We start from the raw sequence: 26,019 nt of genomic DNA on the forward strand, positions 1-26,019 counted from the left end.
TCTTGAGAAGGAAGAATGGAAATGGAGGAATCAACCTACCTGACTTCAGGCTGTACTACAAAGCCACAGTCATCAAGACAGTATGGTACTGGCACAAAGACAGAAATATAGATCAATGGAACAAAATAGAAAGCCCAGAGATTAATCCACACACATATGGACACCTTTTCTTTGACAAAGGAGGCAAGAATATACAATGGATTAAAGACAATCTCTTTAACAAGTGGTGCTGGGAAAACTGGTCAACCACTTGTAAAAGAATGAAACTAGAGCACTTTCTAACACCATACACAAAAATAAACTCAAAATGGATTGAAGATCTAAATGTAAGACTAGAAACTAAAACTCCTAGAGGAGAACATAGGCCAAACACTCTCCGAAATACATCAAAGCAGGATCCTCTATGACCCACCTCCCAGAATATTGGAAATAAAAGCAAAAATAAACAAATGGGACCTAATTAAACTTAAAAGCTTCTGCACAACAAAGGAAACTATTAGCAAGGTGAAAAGACAGCCTTCAGAATGGGAGAAAATAATAGCAAATGAAGCAATTGACAAACAACTAATCTCAAAAATATACAAGCAACTCCTACACCTCAATTCCAGAAAAATAAATGACCCAATCAAAAAATGGGCCAAAGAACTAAATAGACATTTCTCCAAAGAAGACATACAGATGGCTCACAAACACATGAAAAGATGCTCAACATCACTCATTATCAGAGAAATGCAAATCAAAACCACTATGAGGTACCATTTCACGCCAGTCAGAATGGATGTGATCCAAAAGTCTACAAGCAATAAATGCTGGAGAGGATGTGGAGAAAAGGGAACCCTCTTACACTGTTGGTGGGAATGCAAACTAGTACAGCCACTATGGAGAACAGTGTGGAGATTCCTTAAAAAACTGGAAATAGACCTGCCTTATGATCCAGCAATCCCACTGCTGGGCGTACACACTGAGGAAACCAGAAGGGAAAGAGACACGTGTACCCCAATGTTCATCGCAGCACTGTTTGTAATAGCCAGGACATGGAAGCAACCTAGATGTCCATCAGCAGATGAATGGATAAGAAAGCTGTGGTACCTATACACAATGGAGTATTACTCAGCCATTAAAAAGAATTCATTTGAATCAGTTCTAATGAGGTGGATGAAACTGGAGCCTATTATACAGAGTGAAGTAAGCCAGAAAGAAAAACACCAATACAGTATACTAACACATATATATGGAATTTAGAAAGATGGTAACAATAACCCTGTATACGAGACAGCAAAAGAGACACTGATGTATAGAACAGTCTTATGGACTCTGTGGGAGAGGGAGAGGGTGGGAAGATTTGGGAGAATGGCATTGAAACATGTATACTATCATGTATGAAACGAGTCGCCAGTCCAGGTTCGATGCACGATACTGGATGCTTGAGGCTGGTGTACTGGGACGACCCAGAGGGATGGTATGGGGAGGGAGGAGAGCAGGGTTCAGGATGGGGAACACATGTATACCTGTGGTGGATTCATTTCGATATTTGGCAAAACCAATACAATATTGTAAAGTTTAAAAATAAAATAAAATTAAAAAAAAAAAGATAGCTACTCATTAGAAACATTTGGAACTCTGGAGAAAAGAAAGAAATACCTGGGCATTTGTATTTTTCAAAACATTTCAGCATAATTCTGATATGCATCTGGATTTTAAAAAGTGATTAAGGTTTTTCTATTGTAGTTTTGGTGATATAGAGTTCTCTTATTTTTCTGTTGACCAAACATGATACAGTGGTATTAAGTGAGTAATAGTTACATAATCACAATAGTGAAAGATGTTTTTCAGTTTTCACAATCAGTAGGCAGACAAAAAATAAAAAATAATTACAATTGCAAGACATAATGGGAACATGATCACCCTAACAGTATAAACTACATACAGTTTGGGGGTCAAGCAGTGTTATGTGGAAATTGGAAGTGCCTGCGTTGCACATGTTTTCATCCACCTAGTTAGTCTGTCTTCTAGTTGGTTCATTTGATCCTATCACTGTTTTCTTAATTGTTTTAGGTTTATTTTCCGTAGGTCTTTTCCTTCTCTTATGTTTCCTGCCTTGAAAAGTTCCTTTAGCATTTGCTATAAAGCTGGTTTGGTAGTGCTGAATTCTCTTAACTTTTGCTTGTCTGAAAAGCTTTTCGTTTCTCCATAATTTCTGAATGAAAGTCTTTCTGGGTAGAGTATTTATTCTTGGTTGTAGGTTCTTCCCTTTCATCACTTTACATATATCATGCCATTCCCTTCTCGCTTGTAGAGTATCTGTTGAGAAATCAGCTGATAGCCTGATGGGAGTTCCCTTGAAAGTTACTTGTCATTTTTCCATTGTTGCTTTTAATATTTTATCCCTGCCTTTAATTTTTGTTAGTTTGATTACTGTGTGTCTTGGGGCATTCCTCCTCGGGTTTATCCTTCCTGGAACTCTGTACTTCCTGGACTTGATTGACTATTTCCTTTTCTATGTTAAGGAAGCTTTCAGCTATTATCTCTTCAAATATTTTCTCTAGGATCAATGCCATTCTCCAGTGACTTCAATTTAGTAAATCTTGAATATCATTGTTATTTAGTGGTTTTCTTTATGTGCCTTCTCCAACCACCATCACTAATTTCTTTAGTATCTTGATTAATGATCAGACTAGGTTTTATAAATGCACTCATTTTTTTAATCGCATAGAATTTCTTGTACTGGCCAAGTACAAAGTGAATTTTCAATTAGGACATAAACAAGATGTTTTTATATGGAGCTAGTAGTTATGGCTAGATCAAGCCACATGAAATTGCTGATAATTTTTTTGACCTATAAAAACTATAATTTCATATGGTTCAGCCTACAGTAATAATTTCTTTTGAAATTAATTCTATGTGAATAATAAGTTATATATTTATATCATCTGGAGGATAGTGTTTTTTATACTTTTTTTTTTTTTAACTTAAGCTATGTTTGTAGTTGATTTGTTTCCCAGGTGACCCAGAGGTAAAGAATCTGCCTGCCAGTGCAGGAGACTCAGAAGACATGGGTTCAATCCCTGGGCCAGGGAGACCCACCTGGAGAAGGAAATGGCAATCCACTCCACTATTCTTGCCTGGAAAACTCCATGACAGAGGTGTCTGGCAAGCCACAGTCCATTGGGTCACAAAGAGTCAGACATGGCTGAGCATGAGCATGCACGTGCATGCACACTCACATGGTTGATTAAACTGGATCCTTTCGGAAGTCTGAAAAGACTCAAAGGGATGTTTTTTAATGTAAATTTTGGCTAAATATTCATAATTAAGCAGATCTACTTTTCAAGACATTTGAGTTTATATTTTAATGATGAAAGATTGTTACTATAATGAGGACCAAAGTCAAAATAACACAGATGCTGTCGAGTGGCTTCAGCATTGTGGTATTTCTTTTCTTTTTGAATTGCTTTTCTTTGTATTTTCCGTAACATCCAGCAAAAGAATCCAGAGAGGTCTGACGTATACCCAGTATTACTATTTATGAGTTCTTAAGCTCAATTGTTGTATTCCCGATAATTGGTTGAGCTTAGATTTAAGTGGAAAAGTCTATTGGAAGGCAGCCTTTTCTAAATTTCTTCTCTCTCTCTCTCTCTTTTTTTTTTTTTTAGCAATGTCTTGGTCATTTGTGCAGAAGTCTTCCACAAGCCTGTGCATTGTTGCTGTGTTGCTGATGTTTGGGTTGAGAGGGATATTAGTTAATAGTATTTACCTTTATGATCACTGCTTCTGCTTCAAGTGTGGTATTTAGATAAGGTCTGATTAGGCAGCTGGTATAACTTCAGTTTGCTCCTGACTCTCCAATTATTGCTCCAGAGTTCCTCTAGAGAATAGCAGTTGTTCTTTTCTAGCAAAGAGTGAAGGGGAGAATTTAAGAGAAAGGTTACTTAAGTGCCTATAAAAATTCATGCTGACTGATTCTGTTCTCTTGCCAGGGACAAATTCTGGCTATTTAATTTAACCCTTTGTCTCTGGCAAAAAATAATCATAAGCTCTTAGAGGTCTCTTTGGAGGAGGGAATTTTTCATTTTTTTTTCCTCCTTTTCAGTTGAACTGGTGTGGGAAAGAGGAAAATATTGCACACATATTGTATATACATATGTCATTCATATATAAAAGATGTGCTTCCTAAAAGTCATTATATATGAGAAAGTATATTTAAATTTTCTGAGTAGCAAAGATTGAAAAGTGATACTATTAAATACTAATGATTGTATAGAGAAACAGGTATAAGTGTAAACACATATATGCTTTCTGCAGAATTATTTAGTAATGTGTGTATATGTTAGTTGTTCAGTCATGTCCAACTCTTTGAAACTGCATGGACTGTAGCCCACTAGGCTCCTCTGTCCATGGAATTCTCTAGGTAAAGATACTGGAGTGGGTAGCCATTCCCTTCTCTGAGCCATCTTCCCAACCCAGGGATTGAACCTGGGTCTCCTATTTTGCAAGCTGATATACAGATATGGCTCAGATCATGAACTCCTTATTACCAAATTCAGACTTAAATTGAAGAAAGTGGGGAAAACCACTAGACCATTCAGGTATGACCTAAATCAAATCCCTTATGATTACACAGTGGAAATGAAAATAGATTTAAGGGCCTAGATCTGATAGATAGAGTGCCTGATGAACTATGGAATGAGGTTCGTGACATTGTACAGGAGACAGGGATAAAGACCATCCCCATGGAAAAGAAATGCAAAAAAGCAAAATGGCTGTCTGGGGAGGCCTTACAAATAGCTATGAAAAGAAGAGAAGTGAAAAGCAAAGGAGAAAAGGAAAGATATAAGCATCTGAATGCAGAGTTCCAAAGAATAGCAAGAAGAGATAAGAAAGCCTTCTTCAGCGATCAATGCAAAGAAATAGAGGAAAACAACAGAATGGGAAAGACTAGAGATCTCTCCAAGAAAATCAGAGATACCAAGGGAACATTTCATGCAAAGATGGGCTCGATAAAGGACAGACATGGTATGGACCTAACAAAAGCAGAAGATATTAAGAAGAGGAGGCAAGAACACAGAAGAATTGTACAAAAAAGATCTTCATGACCCAGATAATCACGATGGTGTGATCACTGACCTAGAGCCAGACATCCTGGAATGTGAAGTCAAGTGGGCCTTAGGAAGCATCACTACAAACAAAGCTAGTGGAGGTGATGGAATTCCAGTTGAGCTATTCCAAATCCTGAAAGATGATGCTGTGAAAGTGCTGCACTCAATATGCCAGCAAATTTGGAAAACTCAGCAGTGGCCACAGGACTGAAAAAGGTCAGTTTTCATTCCAATCCCAAAGAAAGGCAATGCCAAAGAATGCTCAAACTACCGCACAATTGCACTCATCTCACATGCTAGTAAAGTAATGCTCAAAATTCTCCAAGTCAGGCTTCAGCAATACGTGAAGCCTGATGTTCAGGCTACGTGAACTTCCAGATGTTCAAACTGGTTTTAGAAAAGGCAGAGGAACCAGAGATCAAATTGCCAACATCTGCTGGATCATGGAAAAAGCAAGAGAGTTCCAGAAAAACATCTATTTCTGCTTTATTGACTAAGCCAAAGCCTTTGACTGTGTGGATCACAATAAACTGTGGAAAATTCTTAAAGAGATGGGAATACCAGACCACCTGACCTGCCTCTTGAGAAATCTGTATGCAGGTCAGGAAGCAACAGTTAGAACTAGACATAGAACAACAGACTGATTCCAAATAGGAAAAGGAGTACGTCAAGGCTGTATATTGTCACCCTGCTTATTTAACTTCTATGCAGAGTACATCATGAGAAATGCTGGGCTGGATGAAGCACAAGCTGGAATCAAGATTGCTGGGAGAAATATCAATAACCTCAGATATGCAGATGACACCACCCTTACGGCAGAAAGTGAAGAGGAACTAAAAAGCCTCTTGATGAAGGTGAAAGTGGAGAGTGAAAAAGTTGGCTTAAAGCTCAACATTCAGAAAATAAAGATCATGGCATCTGGTCCCATCACTTCATGGCAAATAGATGGGGAAACAGTGGAAACAGTGTCAGACTTTATTTTTCTGGGCTCCAAAATCACTGCAGATGGTGACTGCAGCCATGAAATTAAAAGACTCTTACTCCTTGGAAGGAAAGTTATGACCAACCTAGATAGCAGATTCAAAAGCAGAGACATTACTTTGCCAACAAAGGTCCATCTAGTCAAGGCTATGGTTTTTACTGTGGTCATGTATGGATGTGAGAGTTGGACTGTGAAGAAGGGTGAGTGCCAAAGAATTGATGCTTTTGAACTGTGGTGTTGGAGAAGACTCTTGAGAGTCCCTTGGACTGCAAGGAGATCCATCCAGTCCATTCTGAAGGAGATCAGCCCTGGGATTTCTTTGGCAGGACTGATGCTAAAGCTGAACCTCCAGTCCTTTGGCCACCTCATGAGAAGAGTTGACTCGTTGGAAAAGACTCTGATGCTGGGAGGGATTGGGGGCAGGAGGAGAAGGGGACGACAGAGGATGAGATGGCTGGATGGCATCACTGACTCAATGGATGTGAGTCTGAGTGAACTCCCGGAGTTGGTGATGGACAGGAAGGCCTGGCGTGCTGCGATTCATGGGGTCGCAAGCAATCGGACATGACTGAGAGACTGAACTGATACAGATATGTGTAACTGACATAATTTCCAAACTAAAAAATCCACTTTTAATAATTTCTCAGACTAGAATATTTTTACAGTAGTACTGCAGTAGTATATTAGAAGCCACCTAAATAGCCATTTACTATCTACTAAAGTGGATGAATTCAATTAGGATCCATCATATAATTGAATATATCATATAATCATTAAAAGGAATGATGTACATGTGTATATTTCAGGATGGACACAATTTATAAAGATTCTAAATGGCATGTGGAGGGAGTATGATCTCACAATTGTAAAATTAAATACAATTATATAAATCAAGTATCAAACCTTTTAAAGGTTAAAAACTAACATTAACAATATATTTCCATTAAAATATTGACAGTAACATTCAATGAGTGAAGTAGTGCACTAAATACAATGTGATACAAATTGTTCTTATTGCAGTGGAAATTGGTAGAGGGATGCTCCGTCTTTGTGAAAAAACAATATATTTTAAAAGTTTTAAAGCATCCATATATGTATACAGAGTGGCTATATAATAATAATGATAATAAAATGGTTCATATTTTAAAGCACTGTTATCTTCTCAAAGCACTTTTATACTCATAATTTTCTTTCCAAATCACTCATTGTGTTATTACAAAAAATATTATTCTCTATCAGTTTCCTTTCCTCAAATAAGGAAATTAAAGGATATACTCTAAAAAAATGCTTTTAGCATTAAGGAGTTTTATCTATGACAATGCAAATGTTAAGAGCTGTCAGGGAAGGACAAGCCAATGCTAAAAGGAGTACAAGAGAGAAGCAAAGAAATACTTCGAATTAAGTAACATATTTCTTTATGGTGCTTTCTACATGAGTTTGGCATATATGCTGGTCATTTACCTGTTAGCTATACCGTTTATTCCCTGAAATGTCTTTGGCATGCTCTTTATGTCAGGGAACTGAACTCGGAAGGCCAGATTTCTGTGCCAACTAGATTTCGCTATGAGAAAGCATTGCCGTAAGATCAAAGGTGGGAGAATGGGAGAAGCCAGAGTATGTTTTTTCCTTCCCTCTCTGCCTTGCAGAGCATCAACATAATGCCTGGGTCTCTTCCATGTTTCAGTCTCCTGCTGGATGGGACTTTTCTCTGTGGTTTCAGTTCCTATCTATCTTTTCCCCCTTGTGTGAACCTTTCCACTGTTGGTGGGAATGCAAAATGGTGCAGCTGCTATGGAAAACAGTATGGAGTTTACTCAAAAATTTGAAAATAAAACTAGCATATAATCCAGCAAGCTGGCTTATGGGCATATATCCAAAAGAATTGAAATCAGAATCTCAAGGAGTTATTAGTACTTCCACATTCAGTGTTACTCACAGTAGCCAAGATGTGGAAACAACCTCACTGTCCAATGACAGGTGAATGAATAAAGAAAATGTGATATGTACATACAATGTGATATTATTCATCCTTACAAAAGGAGGAAATTCTACAATATGTGTCAATAAGGATGAACCTTAAAGATGTTATGCTAAGCCAGTTACAAAAAGACAAATACTGCATTATTCCACTTTTATGAGATATTTGAAATAGTAATAGTAACAGAATCATAGACCAAAATGATGGTTTTGGAAGCTAGAGAGTGAGAAATGGGAGTTTACTAATCAATAGGCACAGATTTTCAATTAAGCAAGAGAAGTTTGAGGATCTGCTATATATATGCTGTGTACTTACACCCAACAATATTGTACCTTACACTTAAAATTTTGTTGAGGAGAAAAAAAAATCCAATCCCTAGTGGCTCAGTGGTAAAGAATCCACCTTCAGTGCAGAAGACATGGAGACATGTATTCATTCCCTGAGTTGGGAAGATACCCTGGAGAAGGAAATAGCAACTCACTCTGGTATTCTTGCCTTGGTAATCTCATGGACAGAGGATCCTGGTGGGCTACAGTCCATGGAGTCACCAAAGAGTCGGACATGACTGAGTGGCCACTGTTACTGAAATACTGTGGTACTATCATAAAGACAGACATAGAGATCAATGGAAAAAGAAGAGAGTCCCCTGATAAAAATTTTCATCTAAAACATTGTTTTAGTAGTTGAATAAAATTTTACTATATCAGTATGCATCAAGCATTTAATTTTCAGTGTTTTGATAATTAGGCTAACTAAAATTTTCCCTATTTTAGAAATTTGCAGTAACTTGTCCTTTGCTATTAAAGCAAAATATATGTTTGAATTATGTAATTAGCTGTATTAGTTAGCTAGTCTAGTTAAAGCCTTCTAAGTGCCAAGCATAATTCTGTGTTTTTTATATATTTAATCATGTTTAAAAGATTATTATTGATGTTCTATAATAGTTTTATAGATTGGCCTTGAAGGCCCAATGTAATCACATAAATTGCCTAAAACCATATTGCTAGTAAATGGCTCAAATGGAATTTAAATCAGGGAGATCTTTTTTTCAATTTGGTTTTGTCATTACTCCATTATGCCTATGAACATTGGCTTGAAAGTAAGATGAAAAAGACAACTTACCATATAAATCATAGACCTTGGGATATCAGAGGCTGAATAAGACAACCACAAAGCAATGGCAACATATACTGTTCCGGCTCGTTACAGTTACATTATCTTTTGCCTTAGGTGAGTGATCATACCATTGTGATTATCTGGGTCATGGGGATCTTTTTTGTATAGTTCTCTGTATTCTTGCCACCTCTTCTTAATATCTTCTGCTTCTGTTAGGTCCATACCATTTCTGTCCTTTATTGTGCCCATCTTTGCATGAAATGTTCCCTTGGTATCTCTAATTATCTTGAAGAGATCTCTAGCCTTTTCCATTCTATTGCTTTCCTCTCTTTCTTTGCATTGATCACTAAGAAGGGCTTTCTTATCTCTCCTTGCTATTCTTTGGAACTCTGCATTCAAATGGGTATATCTTTCCTTTTCTCCTTTGCTTTTCGCTTCTTTTCTTTTCACAGCTATTTGTAAGGCCTCCCCAGACAGCCATTTTGCTTTTTTGCATTTCTTTTTCTTGGGGATGATCTTGATCCCTGCCTCCTATACAATGTCAGGAACCTCTGCCCATAGTTCTTCAGACACTCTGTCTATTGGATATAATCCCTTGAATCTATTTGTCACTTCCACTGTATAATAGTAAGGGATTGATTAAGGTCAGACCTGAATGATCTTCAGGTTTTCCCTACTTTTTCAATTTAAGTCTGAATTTGGCAATAAGGAGAAGCATCACTACGAACAAAGCTAGTGGTGGTGATGGAATTGCAGTTGAGCTATTTCAAAACCTGAAAGACGATGCTGTGAAAGTGCTGCACTCAGTATGCCAGCAAATTTGGAAAACTCAGCAGTGGCCACAGGACTGGAAAAAGTCAGTTTTCATTCCAATCCCAAAAAAGGCAATGCCAAATAATGGTCAAACTACTGCACAATTGCACTCATCTCACACGCTAGTAAAAAGTAATGCTCAAAATTCTCCAAGCCAGGCTTCAACAATATGTGAACTGTGAACTTCCAGATGTTCAAGCTGGTTTTAGAAAAGGCAGAGGCATCAGAGATCAAATTGCCAACATCCACTGGATCATTGAAAAAGCAAGAGAGTTCCAGAAAATCATCTACTTCTGCTTGATAGACTATTCCAAAGCTTTGACTGTGTGCATCACAACAAACTGTGGAAAATTCAAGAGATGGGAATACCAGAACACCTGACCTGCCTCTTGAGAAATCTGTATGCAGGTCATGAAGCAACAGTTAGAACTGGACATGGAACAACAGACTGGTTCCAAATAGGGAAAGGAGTATGCCAAAGCTGTATATTGCCACCCTGCTTATTTAACTTATATGCAGAATATTATCATGAGAAACACTGGGCTGGATTCCAGCACAAGCTGGAATCAACGTTGCTGGGAGAAATATCAGTAACCTCAGATATGCAGATGACACCACCCTTATGGCAGAAAGCGAAGAACTAAAGAGCCTCTTGATGAAAGTGAAACAGAGTGAAAAAGTTGGCTTAACATTCAGAAAACTAAGATCATGGCATCTGGTCCCATCACTTCATGGCAAATAGATGAGGAAACAATGAAAAGATAACAGACTTTATTTTGAGGGGCTCCAAAATCACTGTAGATGGTGATTTCAGCCATGAAATTAAAAGACACTTGCTCCTTGGAAGAAAATTTATGACTAACCTAGACGGCATATTAAAAAGCAGAGACATTACTTTGCCAACAAAGGTCCATCTAGTCAAAGCTTTGGTTTTTCCAGTAGTCATGTACGGATGTGAGAGTTAGACTCTAAAGAAAGCTGAGCGCCAAAGAATTGATGCTTTTGAACTGTGGTGTTGGAGAAGACTCTTGAGAGTCCCTTGGACTGCAAGATCCAACCAGTCCATCCTAAAGGAAATCAGTCCTGAATATGCATTGGAAGGACTGATGCTGAAGCTGAAACTCCAGTACTTTGGCTACCTGATACGAAGAGTTGACTCATTTGGAAAGACCCTGATGCTGGGAAAGATTGAAGGCAGGAGGAGCAGGGGATGACAGAGGATGAGATAGTTGGATGACATCACCAATTCGATGGGTATGAGTTTGACTAAACTCTGGGAGTTGGTAATGGACAGGGAAGCCTGGCATGCTGCAGTCCATGGGGTCGCAAAGAGTCGGACACGACTGAGCCACTGAACTGAACTGACTATCTTCTGCCCTACAGATCATTGACAGGCAGTTTATCTTCGGACAAGTTAGTTTTAGAAAGCAAAATGCATGTCACCGTTTAAAGAAAAGTCAGATTTAGAAAGATAATGCTTTGAATCCAATGTCAAACATTTTTCCAAAGTGAATCTTTCTCCCAACTTCAAGCAAATGGTTAATTTTCAGCTATACAAGTAGCCACTAATTGGAATATGCACATTTGTAATAGTTAAAGAACAATAGTATGAAGAGTATGATTTCTCTGACCAATGATATTTTCTTATATTTTTGGTAAATAATTTTTTCATATCTAATTGCTCTAGGTGCTAGGGACTGGAAAAAATGTTTTTTTAGGGAATTTTCATACAGAGGTGATCTTCTATCAGGTATTGAGAGGCAGGTAGATGTTCATCAGGTAGAGGACTAGGTAAAAGACATCCTTGCCCTCGGAAACACAATGAAAAAGTGTCTGAGCTGGAAAAATGTTTGGTGAACCAAGGGAGGTGGTGAATAGAAACCACCCTTATTGCACACTATCTTATACTCACACTCATTTATGTTTCTCCTATTTTTTGAGACAGTAATTTGATCCTTCTGTTTTCTATATATGCCATTGCTTTTTAAAAAAATTATATTTGGTGCTCGCTTCGGCAGCACATATACTAAAATTGGAACGATACAGAGAAGATTAGCATGGCCCCTGCGCAAGGATGACACGCAAATTCGTGAAGCGTTCCATATTTTTGGTAAAAGCAGTCCTAAGGGGAAAGTTCATAGCAATACAGGCACACCTCAAGAAACAAGAAAAAAGTCAAATAAATAACCTAACTCTACACCTAAAGCAACTAGAAAAGGAAGAAATGAAGAACCCCAGGGTTAGTAGAAGGAAAGAAATCTTAAAAATTAGAGCAGAAATAAATGCAAAAGAAACAAAAGAGACCATAGCAAAAATCAACAAAACCAAAAGCTGGTTCTTTGAAAGGATAAATAAAATTGACAAACCATTAGCCAGACTCATCAAGAAACAAAGGGAGAAAAATCAAATCAATAAAATTAGAAATGAAAATGGAGAGATCACAACAGACAACACAGAAATACAAAGGATCATAAGAGACTACTATCAACAATTATATGCCAATAAAATGGACAACGAGGAAGAAATAGACAAATTCTTAGAAAAGTACAACTTTCCAAAACTCAACCAGGAAGAAATAGAAAATCTTAACAGACCCATCACAAGCACGGAAATTGAAACTGTAATAAAAAACCTTCCAGCAAACAAAAGCCCAGGTCCAGACGGCTTCACAGCTGAATTCTACCAAAAATTTAGAGAAGAGCTAACACCTATCCTGCTCAAACTCTTCCAGAAAATTGCAGAGGATGGTAAACTTCCAAACTCATTCTATGAGGCCACCATCACCCTAATACCAAAACCTGACAAAGATCCCACAAAAAAAGAAAACTACAGGCCAATATCACTGATGAACATAGATGCAAAAATCCTTAACAAAATTCTAGCAATCAGAATCCAACAACACATTAAAAGATCATACACCATGACCAAGTGGGCTTTATCCCAGGGATGCAAGGATTCTTCAATATCCGCAAATCAATCAATGTAATTCACCACATTAACAAATTGAAAAATAAAAACCATATGATTATCTCAATAGATGCAGAGAAAGCCTTTGACAAAATTCAACATCCATTTATGATCAAAACTCTCCAGAAAGCAGGAATAGAAGGAACATACCTCAACATAATAAAAGCTATATATGACAAACCCACAGCAAACATTATCCTCAATGATGAAAAATTGAAAGCATTTCCTCTAAAGTCAGGAACGAGACAAGGGTGCCCACTTTCACCATTACTATTCAACATAGTTTTGGAAGTTTTGGCCACAGCAATCAGAACAGAAAAAGAAATAAAAGGAATCCAAATTGGAAAAGAAGAAGTAAAGCTCTCACTGTTTGCAGATGACATGATCCTCTACATAGAAAACCCTAAAGACTCCACCAGAAAATTACTAGAACTAATCAATGACTATAGTAAAGTTGCAGGATATAAAATCAACACCCAGAAATCCCTTGCATTCCTATACACTAATAATGAGAAAACAGAAAGAGAAATTAAGGAAACAATTCCATTCACCATTGCAACGGAAAGAGTAAAATACTTAGGAATATATCTACCTAAAGAATCTAAAGACCTATATATAGAAAACTATAAACACTGGTGAAAGAAATCAAAGAGGACACTAACAGATGGAGAAATATACCATGTTCATGGATTGGAAGAATCAATATAGTGAAAATGAGTATACTACCCAAAGCAATCTATAGATTCAATGCAATCCCTATCAAGCTACCAACAGCATTCTTCACAGAGCTAGAACAAATAATTTCACAATTTGTATGGAAAAACAAAAAACCTCGAATAGCCAAAGCGATCTTGAGAAAGAAGAATGGAACTGGAGGAATCAACCTACCTGACTTCAGGCTCTACTACAAAGCCACAGTTATCAAGACAGTATGGTACTGGCACAAAGACAGAAATATAGATCAATGGAACAAAATAGAAAGCCCAGAGATAAATCCACGCACATATGGACACCTTATCTTTGACAAAGGAGGCAAGAATATACAATGGAGAAAAGACAGTCTCTTTAACAAGTGGTGCTGGGAACTCTGGTCAACCACTTGTAAAAGAATGAAACTAGAACACTTTCTAACACCATACACAAAAATAAACTCAAAATGGATTAAAGATCTCAACGTAAGACCAGAAACTATAAAACTCCTAGAGGAGAACATAGGCAAAACACTCTCTGACATACATCACAGCAGGATCCTCTATGACCCACCTCCCAGAATATTGGAAATAAAAGCAAAATAAACAAATGGGACCTAATTAACCTTAAAAGCTTCTGCACATCAAAGGAAACTATTAGCAAGGTGAAAAGACAGCCTTCAGAATGGGAGAAGATAATAGCAAATGAAGCAACTGACAAACAACTAATCTCGAGAATATACAAGCAACTCCTACAGCTCAACTCCAGAAAAATAAATGACCCAATCAAAAAATGGGCCAAAGAACTAAATAGACATTTCTCCAAAGAAGACATACAGATGGCTAACAAACACATGAAAAGATGCTCAACATCACTCATTATCAGAGAAATGCAAATCAAAACCACTATGAGGTACCATTTCACACCAGTCAGAATGGCTGCGATCCAAAAGTCTACAAGTAATAAATGCTGGAGAGGGTGTGGAGAAAAGGGAACCCTCTTACACTGTTGGTGGGAATGCAAACTAGTACAGCCACTATGGAGAACAGTGTGGAGATTCCTTAAAAAACTGGAAATAGAACTGCCTTATGATCCAGCAATCCCACTGCTGGGCATACACACTGAGGAAACCAGAAGGGAAAGAGACACGTGTACCCCAATGTTCATCGCAGCACTGTTTATAATAGCCAGGACATGGAAGCAACCTAGATGCCCATCAGCAGATGAATGGATAAGAAAGCTGTGGTACATATACACAATGGAGTATTACTCAGCCATTAAAAAGAATACATTTGAATCAGTTCTAATGAGGTGGATGAAACTGGAGCCTATTATACAGAGTGAAGTAAGCCAGAAAGAAAAACACCAATACAGTATACTAACGCATATATATGGAATTTAGAAAGATGGTAACAATAACCCTGTGTACGAGACAGCAAAAGAGACACTGATGTATAGAATAGTCTTATGGACTCTGTGGGAGAGGGAGAGGGTGGGAAGATTTGGGAGAATGGCATTGAAACATGTAAAATATCATGTATGAAATGAGTCGCCAGTCCATGTTGGATGCACGATACTGGATGCTTGGGGCTGGTGCACTGGGACGACCCAGAGGGATGGAATGGGGAGGGAGGAGGGAGGAGGGTTCAGGATGGGGAACACATGTATACCTGTGGTGGATTCATTTTGATATTTGGCAAAACTAATACAGTTATGTAAAGTTTAAAAATAAAATAAAATAAAATTAAAAAAAATTATATTTGGCATATAAATTTAAGGAACAGCAGGTTGATTTATACATGTATACTATAATATGGTTGCCATTGTAGCATTAACTAGCTCCTCTATCACATATCATGATTATCATTACTTTTTTGTCATGGTATTATTAAGATCTAGTCTCTTAGCAGATTTGATGAGTATAATATAATATCATTGTCTGTATTTATTATACTGTACATTAGATCTTTAGGACTCATTTAGCTACTATTTTGTACTTTTAAATATCATGTCTCCTATTTCCCCATCTGCTGGGTCCCTGGTAAGCACTATTTTGTTCTTCTCTAGTTTGTTTTCTAGATTTCACATATAAGTGGTATCATATAGACCTTCCTGTTTTCTGATTTCTCTCCCTAAGTGGTCTCTCTTTTCACAGCAAAATTGACATGAAGAATTTTTCTAAACAAGAAAATTTCTTACTTTTATTACTTTAACATAACTAATATTTTATCATCTTTAATGTCAAATAATACTTAAAACAGCTATTAAAATAAGTTTATCTGCAATATTAGTACCTGTGAAGGAAACATTAGATATAAAAACAGAACAAAGGGCTTTGAGGTATTAATGATCCAATTGTAGGGCTTAAGGTGGGGCAGCAAAATTGGTGTATCATATCAGATTGGTGTATCTTTGTCCTTTGGTTCTTTGATCTATTACAGTACTAGAATAGATCTACAACACCTGGTTACTACATAGAAAACCATCAGAAAAACCTAAACAAAAGGGACATGTTGAGGACTGGTGGTGTTTTCTTTCCTTTTTTTTTTTTGGTCAATTCAAATTCCCATAATTAAATGCCCTTGATAAATGTAGTGGGAAAAGTCCCTGTGTACTGGCACTGGTTTTGAACTTAGAGTTTGTCTATCTGCTCTAATACAATTGAAAGATAATAGGGTTAGGGCTCTTGATTCAATAATAAGACACCTATGCTGTGATGGAACTGGGTTACATAATTCATAATAAATCATTGACAGGAAATGTGTGCAACAAGTGTCTCTCATATTTCCATTTGGTGGGTCAGAGTTTAAGGAATTAAGCTGTAACTAGAGAATTTAATTACTGTTTGAAAGGCTGCTGCTGCTTTGCCTCTGGATGGCTCTTGCAAGTTTCTGGCTGATGATTTTTTCAATCAATTCCCTGCCTTCCAGCTTGAGTTGAAAGAGATTATTTATGATTGTTAGATTTTTAAAAATACAAAATTTTGTTGATTATAACAAAAAGATAAAGACTAAAAAAATTTCACTGATCTTACCACCTATATTTTGAATATAACCTTACAGATTGTTTCAATGCATATATATGTGTATATATGTATATAAACTCACATTTATATATACATTAAATATCTATCTTATGTGTCTATTAACAAAATCTGATACAATGACATTTAAAATATTATAGAAATTTCATTACAGATTCTTGAAGAATATGATTTTAATTGCAACTTCATTTACTATTGGTTTTTTTCTTGGTATAGTTGCTGTGTGAGATTATTTTAGTTGCTTCATTATAGCTAGTTCAACTATAGATCATTTCTCATTTTTGAATGACTCTTTGCTTATATACTACTTTCATAATGACTTCTCATCAGAGGATGACTGTTTCAGCAAGAGATTGTTGTTCTATTGAAATCAGGCTTTATGAAATTGATGAGCATCTCTTTAGGCTAAATAGTCCTTCTCAGAATAGGTTGAACTTCGATAACTTGGGTTTGGGTTTTATTTTTGTTTGGTTTTTTTATTTGCTTTTTGTCTTTATTTTGCCTTAATTATAGGAGCTATGTATTTGGGCTATATCCAGGAAACTAAATCTAAAAAAAAAAAAAAATGCAGTGAGACCATTTGAAAATTTGGTATAAGTAATTATAAAGAAATTAGCCTTTTGGATGGCTGCCAAAAGAATATTGGCCAAATAGTGATTGGCTGTGCAGAAATTAGGGTACCTGCAAATTGAAAACAGAAAGACAAAACAGAACATAAACACACGTAATAATCCTGAGTTCCAAAGAGTGAAATGCTTTGCTTTAACTTGGGAATGAATAAAATAACTTATTCCCATGGAAACAAAGCCATTCCTGTCTTTAATAATGAAAAAACATAAAATTGGGCATATTAACTACTCTTTAAGATGCACATTGTTTTTAGTTAAGAAAAAAGTACAATGAAAATTGTCCTAACACTGCTTACTTTATTTACCAAGAGTATGCAGCAAAATATCTTATTCTCCTCTTATAGGAAAGGCAAATCACAAGCTGTTGAACTAAAACAGGAATCTTTGTCAGCTAATTAATCAAGGTGGAAATGATCTAATAGAGTAAGATTTCATGGGAGTTATGTGTGATAGATTTTTCTCTTGTGTGTAAAATATCTTTCTGTCAGATTTTCCTAAATGAGCATACAGTTTCCCATCTAAATAATAAACCTTTGTATTTTCATAAAAGTCAAAGTTTGTGAAACACATGCTAAATAGTTAAGGAATGACATAAAACACAGCAAGTATAAAAATAGTAAGAGTTAACAAATTAAACATTTTAAACCATTTTGTATATAATCAAACAAAATGAACTTGGTAGATTTTTAAATTATTTTCCCACTGATTCAGTTAGAATTTTATTACACTTCTTATTAAGCCATGATTGTAGCTTAGTCAAAAAGAGATTTCATTCAACAAGAATTCCAGGCATTTGAGGGCTAGTATGGAGAAGGAAATAGCAATCCTCTCCAGCATTGCCTGAGATATCTCATGGACAGAGGAGCCTGGTGGGCTACAGTCCATGGGGTCGCAAAGAGTCAGACACAAATGAGCAACCGAACAACAGTGGTAACTCTGTTATCCCTTCAAAGTGAAAAGCTTAATCTATGTTCCTCATTTTATCATCTTCTGTGGAAGATATTCTACATCCATGTTCCAGAGGAATAAAAGAAGAAAATAGAAGAGCCAGAGCCAGAAGACTTTTGCTTATATCTCATTGTAGAACGATGTCAAGTGGTCATCTCTAGTTTCAAGGGAGACTAGGATATTGCACAGAAGTAGGAAAGGCAAGGAGCGCTTGAAAAATTATTGGCTGAATGAACTTATGGTATCTGTCACCTTCCACCTCTTTGAGCATTCAATATTTATTCGTGGAATTTCCATCTCTGTATGTACTTTAAACATAATGAACCCATCCTCTGTCTTCCAAGGTAGGTGGTCCCCAAATTATATCCAGTTACTGGGTTAAGTATGAAGTCTAGGATCTTCGGGTAATCTCTTGATCACCTCCAGGTTTGGTTCTTTGTCATTCCTAAGTCTATAAATTAAAGATAAATCATCTTCTTCAAACATCCCCAGTATATTAGTGTAAAGAGAAAAGAAATTAGGATAAAAGCAGCTTATCCTAAAAAACAAAAGTCTCATTCAGTAACAGGGAACAAGGGAAGCATATGACTGTCAGTGGTACATAGCAAATATAGAGTCTTGCTTAGCAGGTTATTCAGGACTTCTGATACTAGCAACAGAAGTCGTTACTTGGCTAGCCAATCTGGCAGGCCTTAGCACTTCTTGGTGAATTTCTTTTATATATTTTCTCCAAGTCCTTGGTTCTACATCTGGGGGGGCCTTGCTTGACCAATGGGCCAATGCCTGCATTCTACACAGAAGCTGTATAAAATGAAAGTAAATGAAAGAGGGCTCTAAAAAGAATTAAAAGGCATTGTGTATCTACGAAACCATAAATTGGGACCATCCTAGGAAATCCAGGTTTATGGTCTTCCTAGCTGGCACCCCGCTCCAGTACTCTTGCCTGGAAAATCCCATGGACGGAGGAGCCTGGTAGGCTGCAATCCATGGGGTCGCTAAGAGTCGGATACGACTGAGCGACTTCACTTTCACTTTTCACTTTCATGCATTGGAGAAGGAAATGGCAACCCACTCCAGTGCTCTTGCTTGGAGAATCCCAGGGACGGGGGAGCTTGGTGGGCTGCCGTCTATGGGGTCGCACAGAGTCGGACACGACTGAAGTGACTTAGCAGCAGCAGTAGCAGTAGCTGGGAAGAGGTTGTACGTGGAGTCCACTTTCTACTGCTGTGAGTTCAAGGACCCAGAAATTACTTTAAATAAAGCCTGTAGCAACCCCGGGGCACATTTAAAAATACCATACCCAGGAAGTTTTATCAGACTTCCAGGAGGTGAGCTTCAAGACAATTTTTAAGTAACCACATACCCCTGGAAAATTTACCTCATTATCACTGGCTCCTTTGTTCTGACCAATTCCTTTCTCTTAACCTAATGGCTGCTGCCTCTACCCCTATAACACTGTATGCCAGGGTGCAGCACCATTAATCTGATCTTTGCCATTAAGTTCCCTTTCATTGTCACTTAGAGACTTCCTAAAGAAAGGTGTTTGAAATATCCTGGGGTAACAGTTTTATCTATTTTTGAAGTTCCACTCAGAAACCTCTGCTTGTATGCATACATTTTGTATACAGAAGCAGCTGGCAGTCCTCAACCCTGTGTAGTTCCAAATTGTGATATTCTCAGTTGTGTGGGACACAAGCAGAGTGACCTCTTTTGGAATAGCTGTGTTCCCTTGCATCTCTGCTTAGAGCAGTCAAGCTATAGTTTGAGTGCATCTCTATCTACCACAGTACATTTTTGAAAGCAGCGAGACTTAATGAGCATATTCCAATATTCTGAATTTTACTCATGCCATTCACACTAATAAAAAAGCTTGAGTTGGTATGTGGCCATGATTCCAAAGTATAGCAAGCAACAGTTTGACCAGCTGTTTCGCTATTGCACTCCAAAATTCAGTGGCTTTGAAGCCTGAGGTAATTAATGCTTGCCCTCATCATCTCCTCCACAAAGTCAATTCCACATTTTAAGTTCTATTATTGTAGCTCTATTCTCTCTTTAAAAGCTATTACATTAATCATTATTGTTCATTGCAGCCAACAGAGCCCACTCTAGATTATGCAGAAAAAAAAATTATTTCATAGACTCAGATTGCTCACGAATTTTTAGAGAGGCCAGAGGCCAGCCTCTAAATCAACTGTGCAAAAGCAATGTCCAATTATATCATGAGGCTTCTTTGCAAAACACACACACACACACACTTGCCACTATTGATCAATTATTTGTCCCTCAGTACTGAATACCAGAGACTCGATGACAAACTGCTAAAGACCACCACCCCTGTTGCCAAAAGAATTAAGCACCACACAATACAACCACTGCCTCACTTTCCTCAATTTGAGTTCAGGTATTGATTGAATGCAGGTTAAACATCTGGACCATAACTACAAAGGAATCTAAGAATGGGATTTATCAAGCTTAAGTTTTGAGAAGATGAGGAACATAAGGAGAAATATAGCCAAAATAGAAGGAGAATTTTTAGAGATGTTGGGCATCCATAGGTCATGACTTGATTTAACAATGTCTTATATGCTTAACTGAGATTTTTAACTTATTAGGCAGACTATGTAATGTCCACTTTCTCAACACCCATTGCAATTAAATTAGCTTTATGATACATGGCTTCCCTGGTGGTTCAGAGGGTAAAAGCATCTACCTGCAATGCGGGAAACCTAGGTTTGATCCCTGGGTCGGAAAGATCCCCTGCGAAGGAAATGGCAACCCACTCCAGTACTCTTGCCTGGAAAATCCCATGGATGGAGGAGCCTGATAGGCTACAGTCCATGGGGTCGCAGAGAGACTGACATGACTGAGTGACTTCACTTTCAGTCATGATACATAATTTTCTGAGCATGGACATGTTGCCATAGATAACTGTTGCAAATAGGAAATATATCATAGACGAAGCACCCCAGATTTCTGACCCATATCCAGTTATATGTATTTCAGTTAAAAGGCATGGAATGGGGCAGGATTTTCTCTTATCAACATTACTTAACAATTGCAGCTGTTTTTTCAATATCTCTGATACCTGCAACATCCCATAGATGGAATGGTCCATGGGAAATCTTATTTTCTATGCAATGTGGTATGCCTTTCTGGATTAGATAAGATTTAAAACAAATTGCTAACATCAAATGACATTTAGAGAAGTTAGCAATGGTTATTAACTTGTCCACATCTGTTTTCAGTGAGTGCCATAACTCCACAGATCGAATCAAAGTCAGAGTGTGGGATGAAGATGATGACATCAAATCCAGAGTGAAGCAACATTTCAAAAAGGAGTCAGATGATTTTCTGGGACAAACAATTGTAGAAGTGAGGACCCTGAGTGGAGAAATGGATGTCTGGTACAATTTAGGTGGCTATCTTTATGTCTACTTGAAACATGTTAAATAAAATACCAGAATATCTGTGACAGGTATTATATTCCCATATTGGTAAAAGTAACTAATGTTTTTCTAGAACATTTACTTGGCCTTTAGGCAGGTAAGTTTCATTAGGAAATAAGGTGATAATTATTTAAACTCAATATTATTGAAAGATACTGGCAAATTTGAGATGAAAAAATTCTTTCAAGGAGTCAAATGGGTGTCTTTTAGAAAAATATTATTCCATTCTGAATTTTTAATTCATAAAGTATAGCTTCAAAAAACTTTGCCAAATGTATAGAAAACAAACAACCTGTGACTTAATAATGTCTGACTTATTTATTTCCTTTTAGTCCCTTAATGAATTTTGGCAATAAACAAAAGTATATTTTAGATATCTTTCAAAGATGATATAAGCGTAGGCTTTAGTAATGCAAAGCTGGTTACCCATATGCTTGTTCTGATGATGAAGATATGAGAATGTTTAATTGGTATAATTTTAAAATGGAATTTTATTATTGTACCCAGAATTAAATAAAGATAAGTTTTAATTTGACTTTTCTCACAATTGAATAATAACCTAGAATCCCTAGTGCTGACTTAAATAACAGTAAAAAGATATGGATCACCTCATTTTCTGTAAAGGACATAATCTAAAAATATACTTATCATATTATTGGAAATGTTTTAATTACATTTTTAAGATATGGTGGTGAATCTAAGAAAAGTTTACATACTTCCAGGATTATGAAATGTTTGATTTTAGGATACCTACTTAGTTCAGCAAATTAAGGAGTGCTTTTCACTTTTTAGAACCTGCGTACTTCAAGTAATACAGCATTTTGCAAAGTAAAGGAATGAGGTTACAGAATTAATGGCCATCTGAGTTAAGGAGAGATATATAACTGAACACAAATGATTCAAGCTAGACTAAAAACTCATTATCAAAAATATTTTATTTTGAAGAAATCTCTCTTAAAACTAATGCTTCTCCATTATTGGCATAGAGTTTTTGCTTCACTTATAATGATAATCCTCCTGTATCTTGTTTATACTATTAAATAACTTTATACAGGAAAACAGAGATGTTAGGAAAGGGTAAATTTCAGACAATTAACTCTGCACAATTCTCACCAGTTGTGTTTTAATTAAAGAGCAATTTAATTGACTATACATGCACTTTTGTTTTCCTGTGATAAATTAGCATGTGGTTGAATTGAGTTATAATTCAGAAGAGACATTCCTCAAATTATTCTTTTGACAAAATGTACAAGGGTATAGTCAGTTTGCAAAAGAATTTGAGTATGCTTCTAATAAAATCAGCCACCCAGCTCTATTGCAGAAACTGTCCTTCAGTGTATGGAGAGAAAAATACAGTGCAGCCCACCATGGATGCCTATGCCTGCTCATCCTCAATTCACACTTTTGTGCAGTCATTACTGATGTTTAACCTTTAGAGGTAAAACAGGTTTTAGCTTTGTATAAAATCCACAATGGGTTCAATCCCCATTAGGAACTTATTTTCATTATTTGTACAGTGTTACTCCTTCCTCAACACTCAGAATTCATTTCACCATGCAGAGAAGGAGTTAGCCAAAAGTTCTGGGTATCCAAGCAGAGCCTGTGTCCCATGAATCCATTGTGATGATGGTACTTAAAATGTTCCCTGTGATCCTGGGGAAAGGTCTGTGACAAAGAGATCTGAAGACCTGACTTTCTCTCGGCTGCAGCAGACAACTTAAGCATTTGTTGAGAATCAACTCTCTCCTAGCCAGTAGGAGAAACTCTCATAAGCCCAGCATTAAGAGAAGACTCGCAGCAACAGTGACTATTAACTGTTAACCATGAAAAATCAGCAGACATTCCACAAGAGGAAAGGAGACTTCATGATTTAACTGTATCTTATTTGGCTAGAAATATAGTAATGCTTAGAAAGAGGGGCAATTAAAGAAGTCTTCACCGCTGACTTGGTGTGGCTCTCCCTTTTCATCCTTGGTTTTTCAGATGGATCAGTTTCCTTCTTTATGCGTTTCATCAGGGAAGCAGGTATCAGTCATAGGTCTCCTACCTACATTCACCCTAGAAATTTTGTGGCTATGTTTATCTTTCTCCCAAAGCTATCCCTAAGTTCATATTAGATGCATATATACACATATATTACACACACGTTATTTGAATTGACTACATATTGACTCCATTCAAACAAAGAAAGAATCTAACACTCATAGGTAAACACAGGTTGTAGACCATAGGTCTTCATGAATCACTGACAGAAAACTATTAACGGATGTTTTTGTTAGAGCTTTGACTCATCTTTTTCAAGGACAGAAAGAATGGGACTTTTTGATAAAGTACTCTCCTGATTAATTTTATCTTTTAGTTATTTTGCTTTTAATTGCCCAAATAATTAATTTTTATCATCTTAACTGATCTAGTACATGGAAATTTGTATCAGAATGGTAGAATCATCTGATTAAGCTTTTTTATTTGATATCACATTTTGACAATCTCAATGACATATAGGTGCATTACTTTAAATTGTATTTAGCAGAATCATTATTGTTAATCAAGCCTGATCTTAAAAAATTACTTTTAGCAATATAAGCCTTTTTTTAAGCTTTTGAGATCTTGTATAAGAAAAATGATATTGTCAAAAGTTACTGACCAATTACTTTCTGCTTTATCAGAGAAACGGACAGATAAATCAGCTGTGTCTGGGGCCATTCGACTGAAAATTAATGTGGAAATAAAAGGAGAGGAGAAAGTTGCTCCATATCATATACAATATACATGTCTACATGAGGTAAGTAACTTGAATTATATTAATAATAAGACCTAGAAAAAATTGCATTGATTAGAGATAATGCAACAAAATATTTGTTTTAAAAGTAGAATTGAATTAGGTTTGTGAAATTGTCCCTTAAGTTCTTATTCTTTACAACAGCAAGTGATGTGTTAGGGTATCACATAGGCTTTATATTGCCCCCTGAGGAGAGGGCTGGTTGTCTTAGACTGAGGTTTAGAACAAGCATCTGAGGCAAGTTTTAATAAACAAGGCAATGAGATGATAATGAACAACTAGAGCAAATTACCATCCTTCCAGGGAGGAAGAAGTTGGTTAGAAAGCATTCAATGAAGAAATAAGTCATGATATTGTGGAAACATTAAATCTATAGTATCACTACTTTAATAATGGAGGAGAAGATCCAAATCATGCTAATTTTTGAGAACTCTGAGTTAGTGCTCAGGTTTTGTTGAAGATTTAATTAGGACTATTGTCTATTAAATATGAAAAATCTGATGTTGTAGAAATGTCTTTGGGAAGCCAATGTAATTAGCAGTAAATTTGTCTCTCTTTTTCTGAGTATAACAGAGGACTTTATACATACTGAACCCTCCACCATTCTAACTACCCTTTCCACAAACATATCTGGGTAGCAAGTATCAGAATGTAGGTTTGCACCCATGAATAGTAGAGAATATACTACGCAAAAAGAGGAGCTTGGTTGGCTTAGAAAGTAGAGACCACTCAGACTGAATCAAAAGGGCAGACGCGCTACTTCCCTTTTGTGCCTCAGTGTCCATGCACAGACAAGTAATCTTGGGCTTCTACTGGATGCTTTGCAACTGAAAGCTTAGTTTGACATGTCACCGGAGCTTTTCCATGATGCAAGCAACACATCCCATGTATCAAAAAATATGTGGTGAAGCTGAGGACTATACCTTTCCCCCTGTTCAAAGAGGTACAGACAAAGTGCCTTCCTAAGAAACAGATAGCTGGGAGAATCATTGCTGTTTGCACATGATTTTTCCTAAGTATATCTATGAAAATATATATGTAATTATTTGCATCTCCCTTTCACTAAAGAAGGAAACAAGGAACAGTTTTTAAGTCATTTACACATTCCACAGTAATTAGAGATAGAACCAAGACTTAATCTCCTGAGTACAGACTAACCAGTGATAATCCATTAAGGAAGGTCGTTCACCAAATGCAGTGCTCTGTGACAACCTAGGGGAGTGGGATGGGGTGGGCGGTGGAGGGAAGCTCAAGAGGGAGGGGACATTTGTATACCTATGGCTGATTCATTTGATGTATGACAGAAACCAACATGATATTGTAAAGTAAACATCCTTTAATTAAAAATAAAATTATAAAAAAAAGGAAAAGTGGTTCCGTTTTTAGACCAATAGCAATAAATCTCTTGAACTGGCAGGATAGGGAGCCAACTCTGGCCATAAAATGTGGGCAGAGATTTGGAATGACAGGAATAGCATCATGCTTTGCTTTTCAGAGTCTTTTCTGTGGGTCCAAGAACCCAAAAGAACTGA

The 26,019-nt window shown here is 36.8% G+C and overlaps 1 protein-coding gene and 1 non-coding gene across 4 annotated transcripts in view; both read left to right on the top strand.

Moving 5' to 3' along the window:
- The window catches only part of UNC13C (unc-13 homolog C), an 855,380-nt gene that overhangs the window by 497,145 nt on the left and 332,216 nt on the right, over positions 1 to 26,019 (top strand). For all 3 annotated transcript variants that reach the window (XM_044925029.2, XM_044925027.2, XM_044925028.2), the window contains 2 exons: positions 21,508 to 21,677; positions 24,375 to 24,490. In XM_044925029.2, coding sequence (XP_044780964.2) covers positions 21,508 to 21,677; positions 24,375 to 24,490 — 286 coding nt within the window. The remainder of the gene's footprint in view (positions 1 to 21,507; positions 21,678 to 24,374; positions 24,491 to 26,019) is intronic.
- Positions 11,988 to 12,094, top strand: LOC123328336. The gene has a single exon (XR_006543149.1). It is a non-coding gene; the product is annotated as a U6 spliceosomal RNA (small nuclear RNA).

The sequence above is a fragment of the Bubalus bubalis genome, chromosome 11, assembly GCF_019923935.1.
Source record: "Bubalus bubalis isolate 160015118507 breed Murrah chromosome 11, NDDB_SH_1, whole genome shotgun sequence".
Lineage (NCBI taxonomy): Eukaryota > Metazoa > Chordata > Mammalia > Artiodactyla > Bovidae > Bubalus > Bubalus bubalis.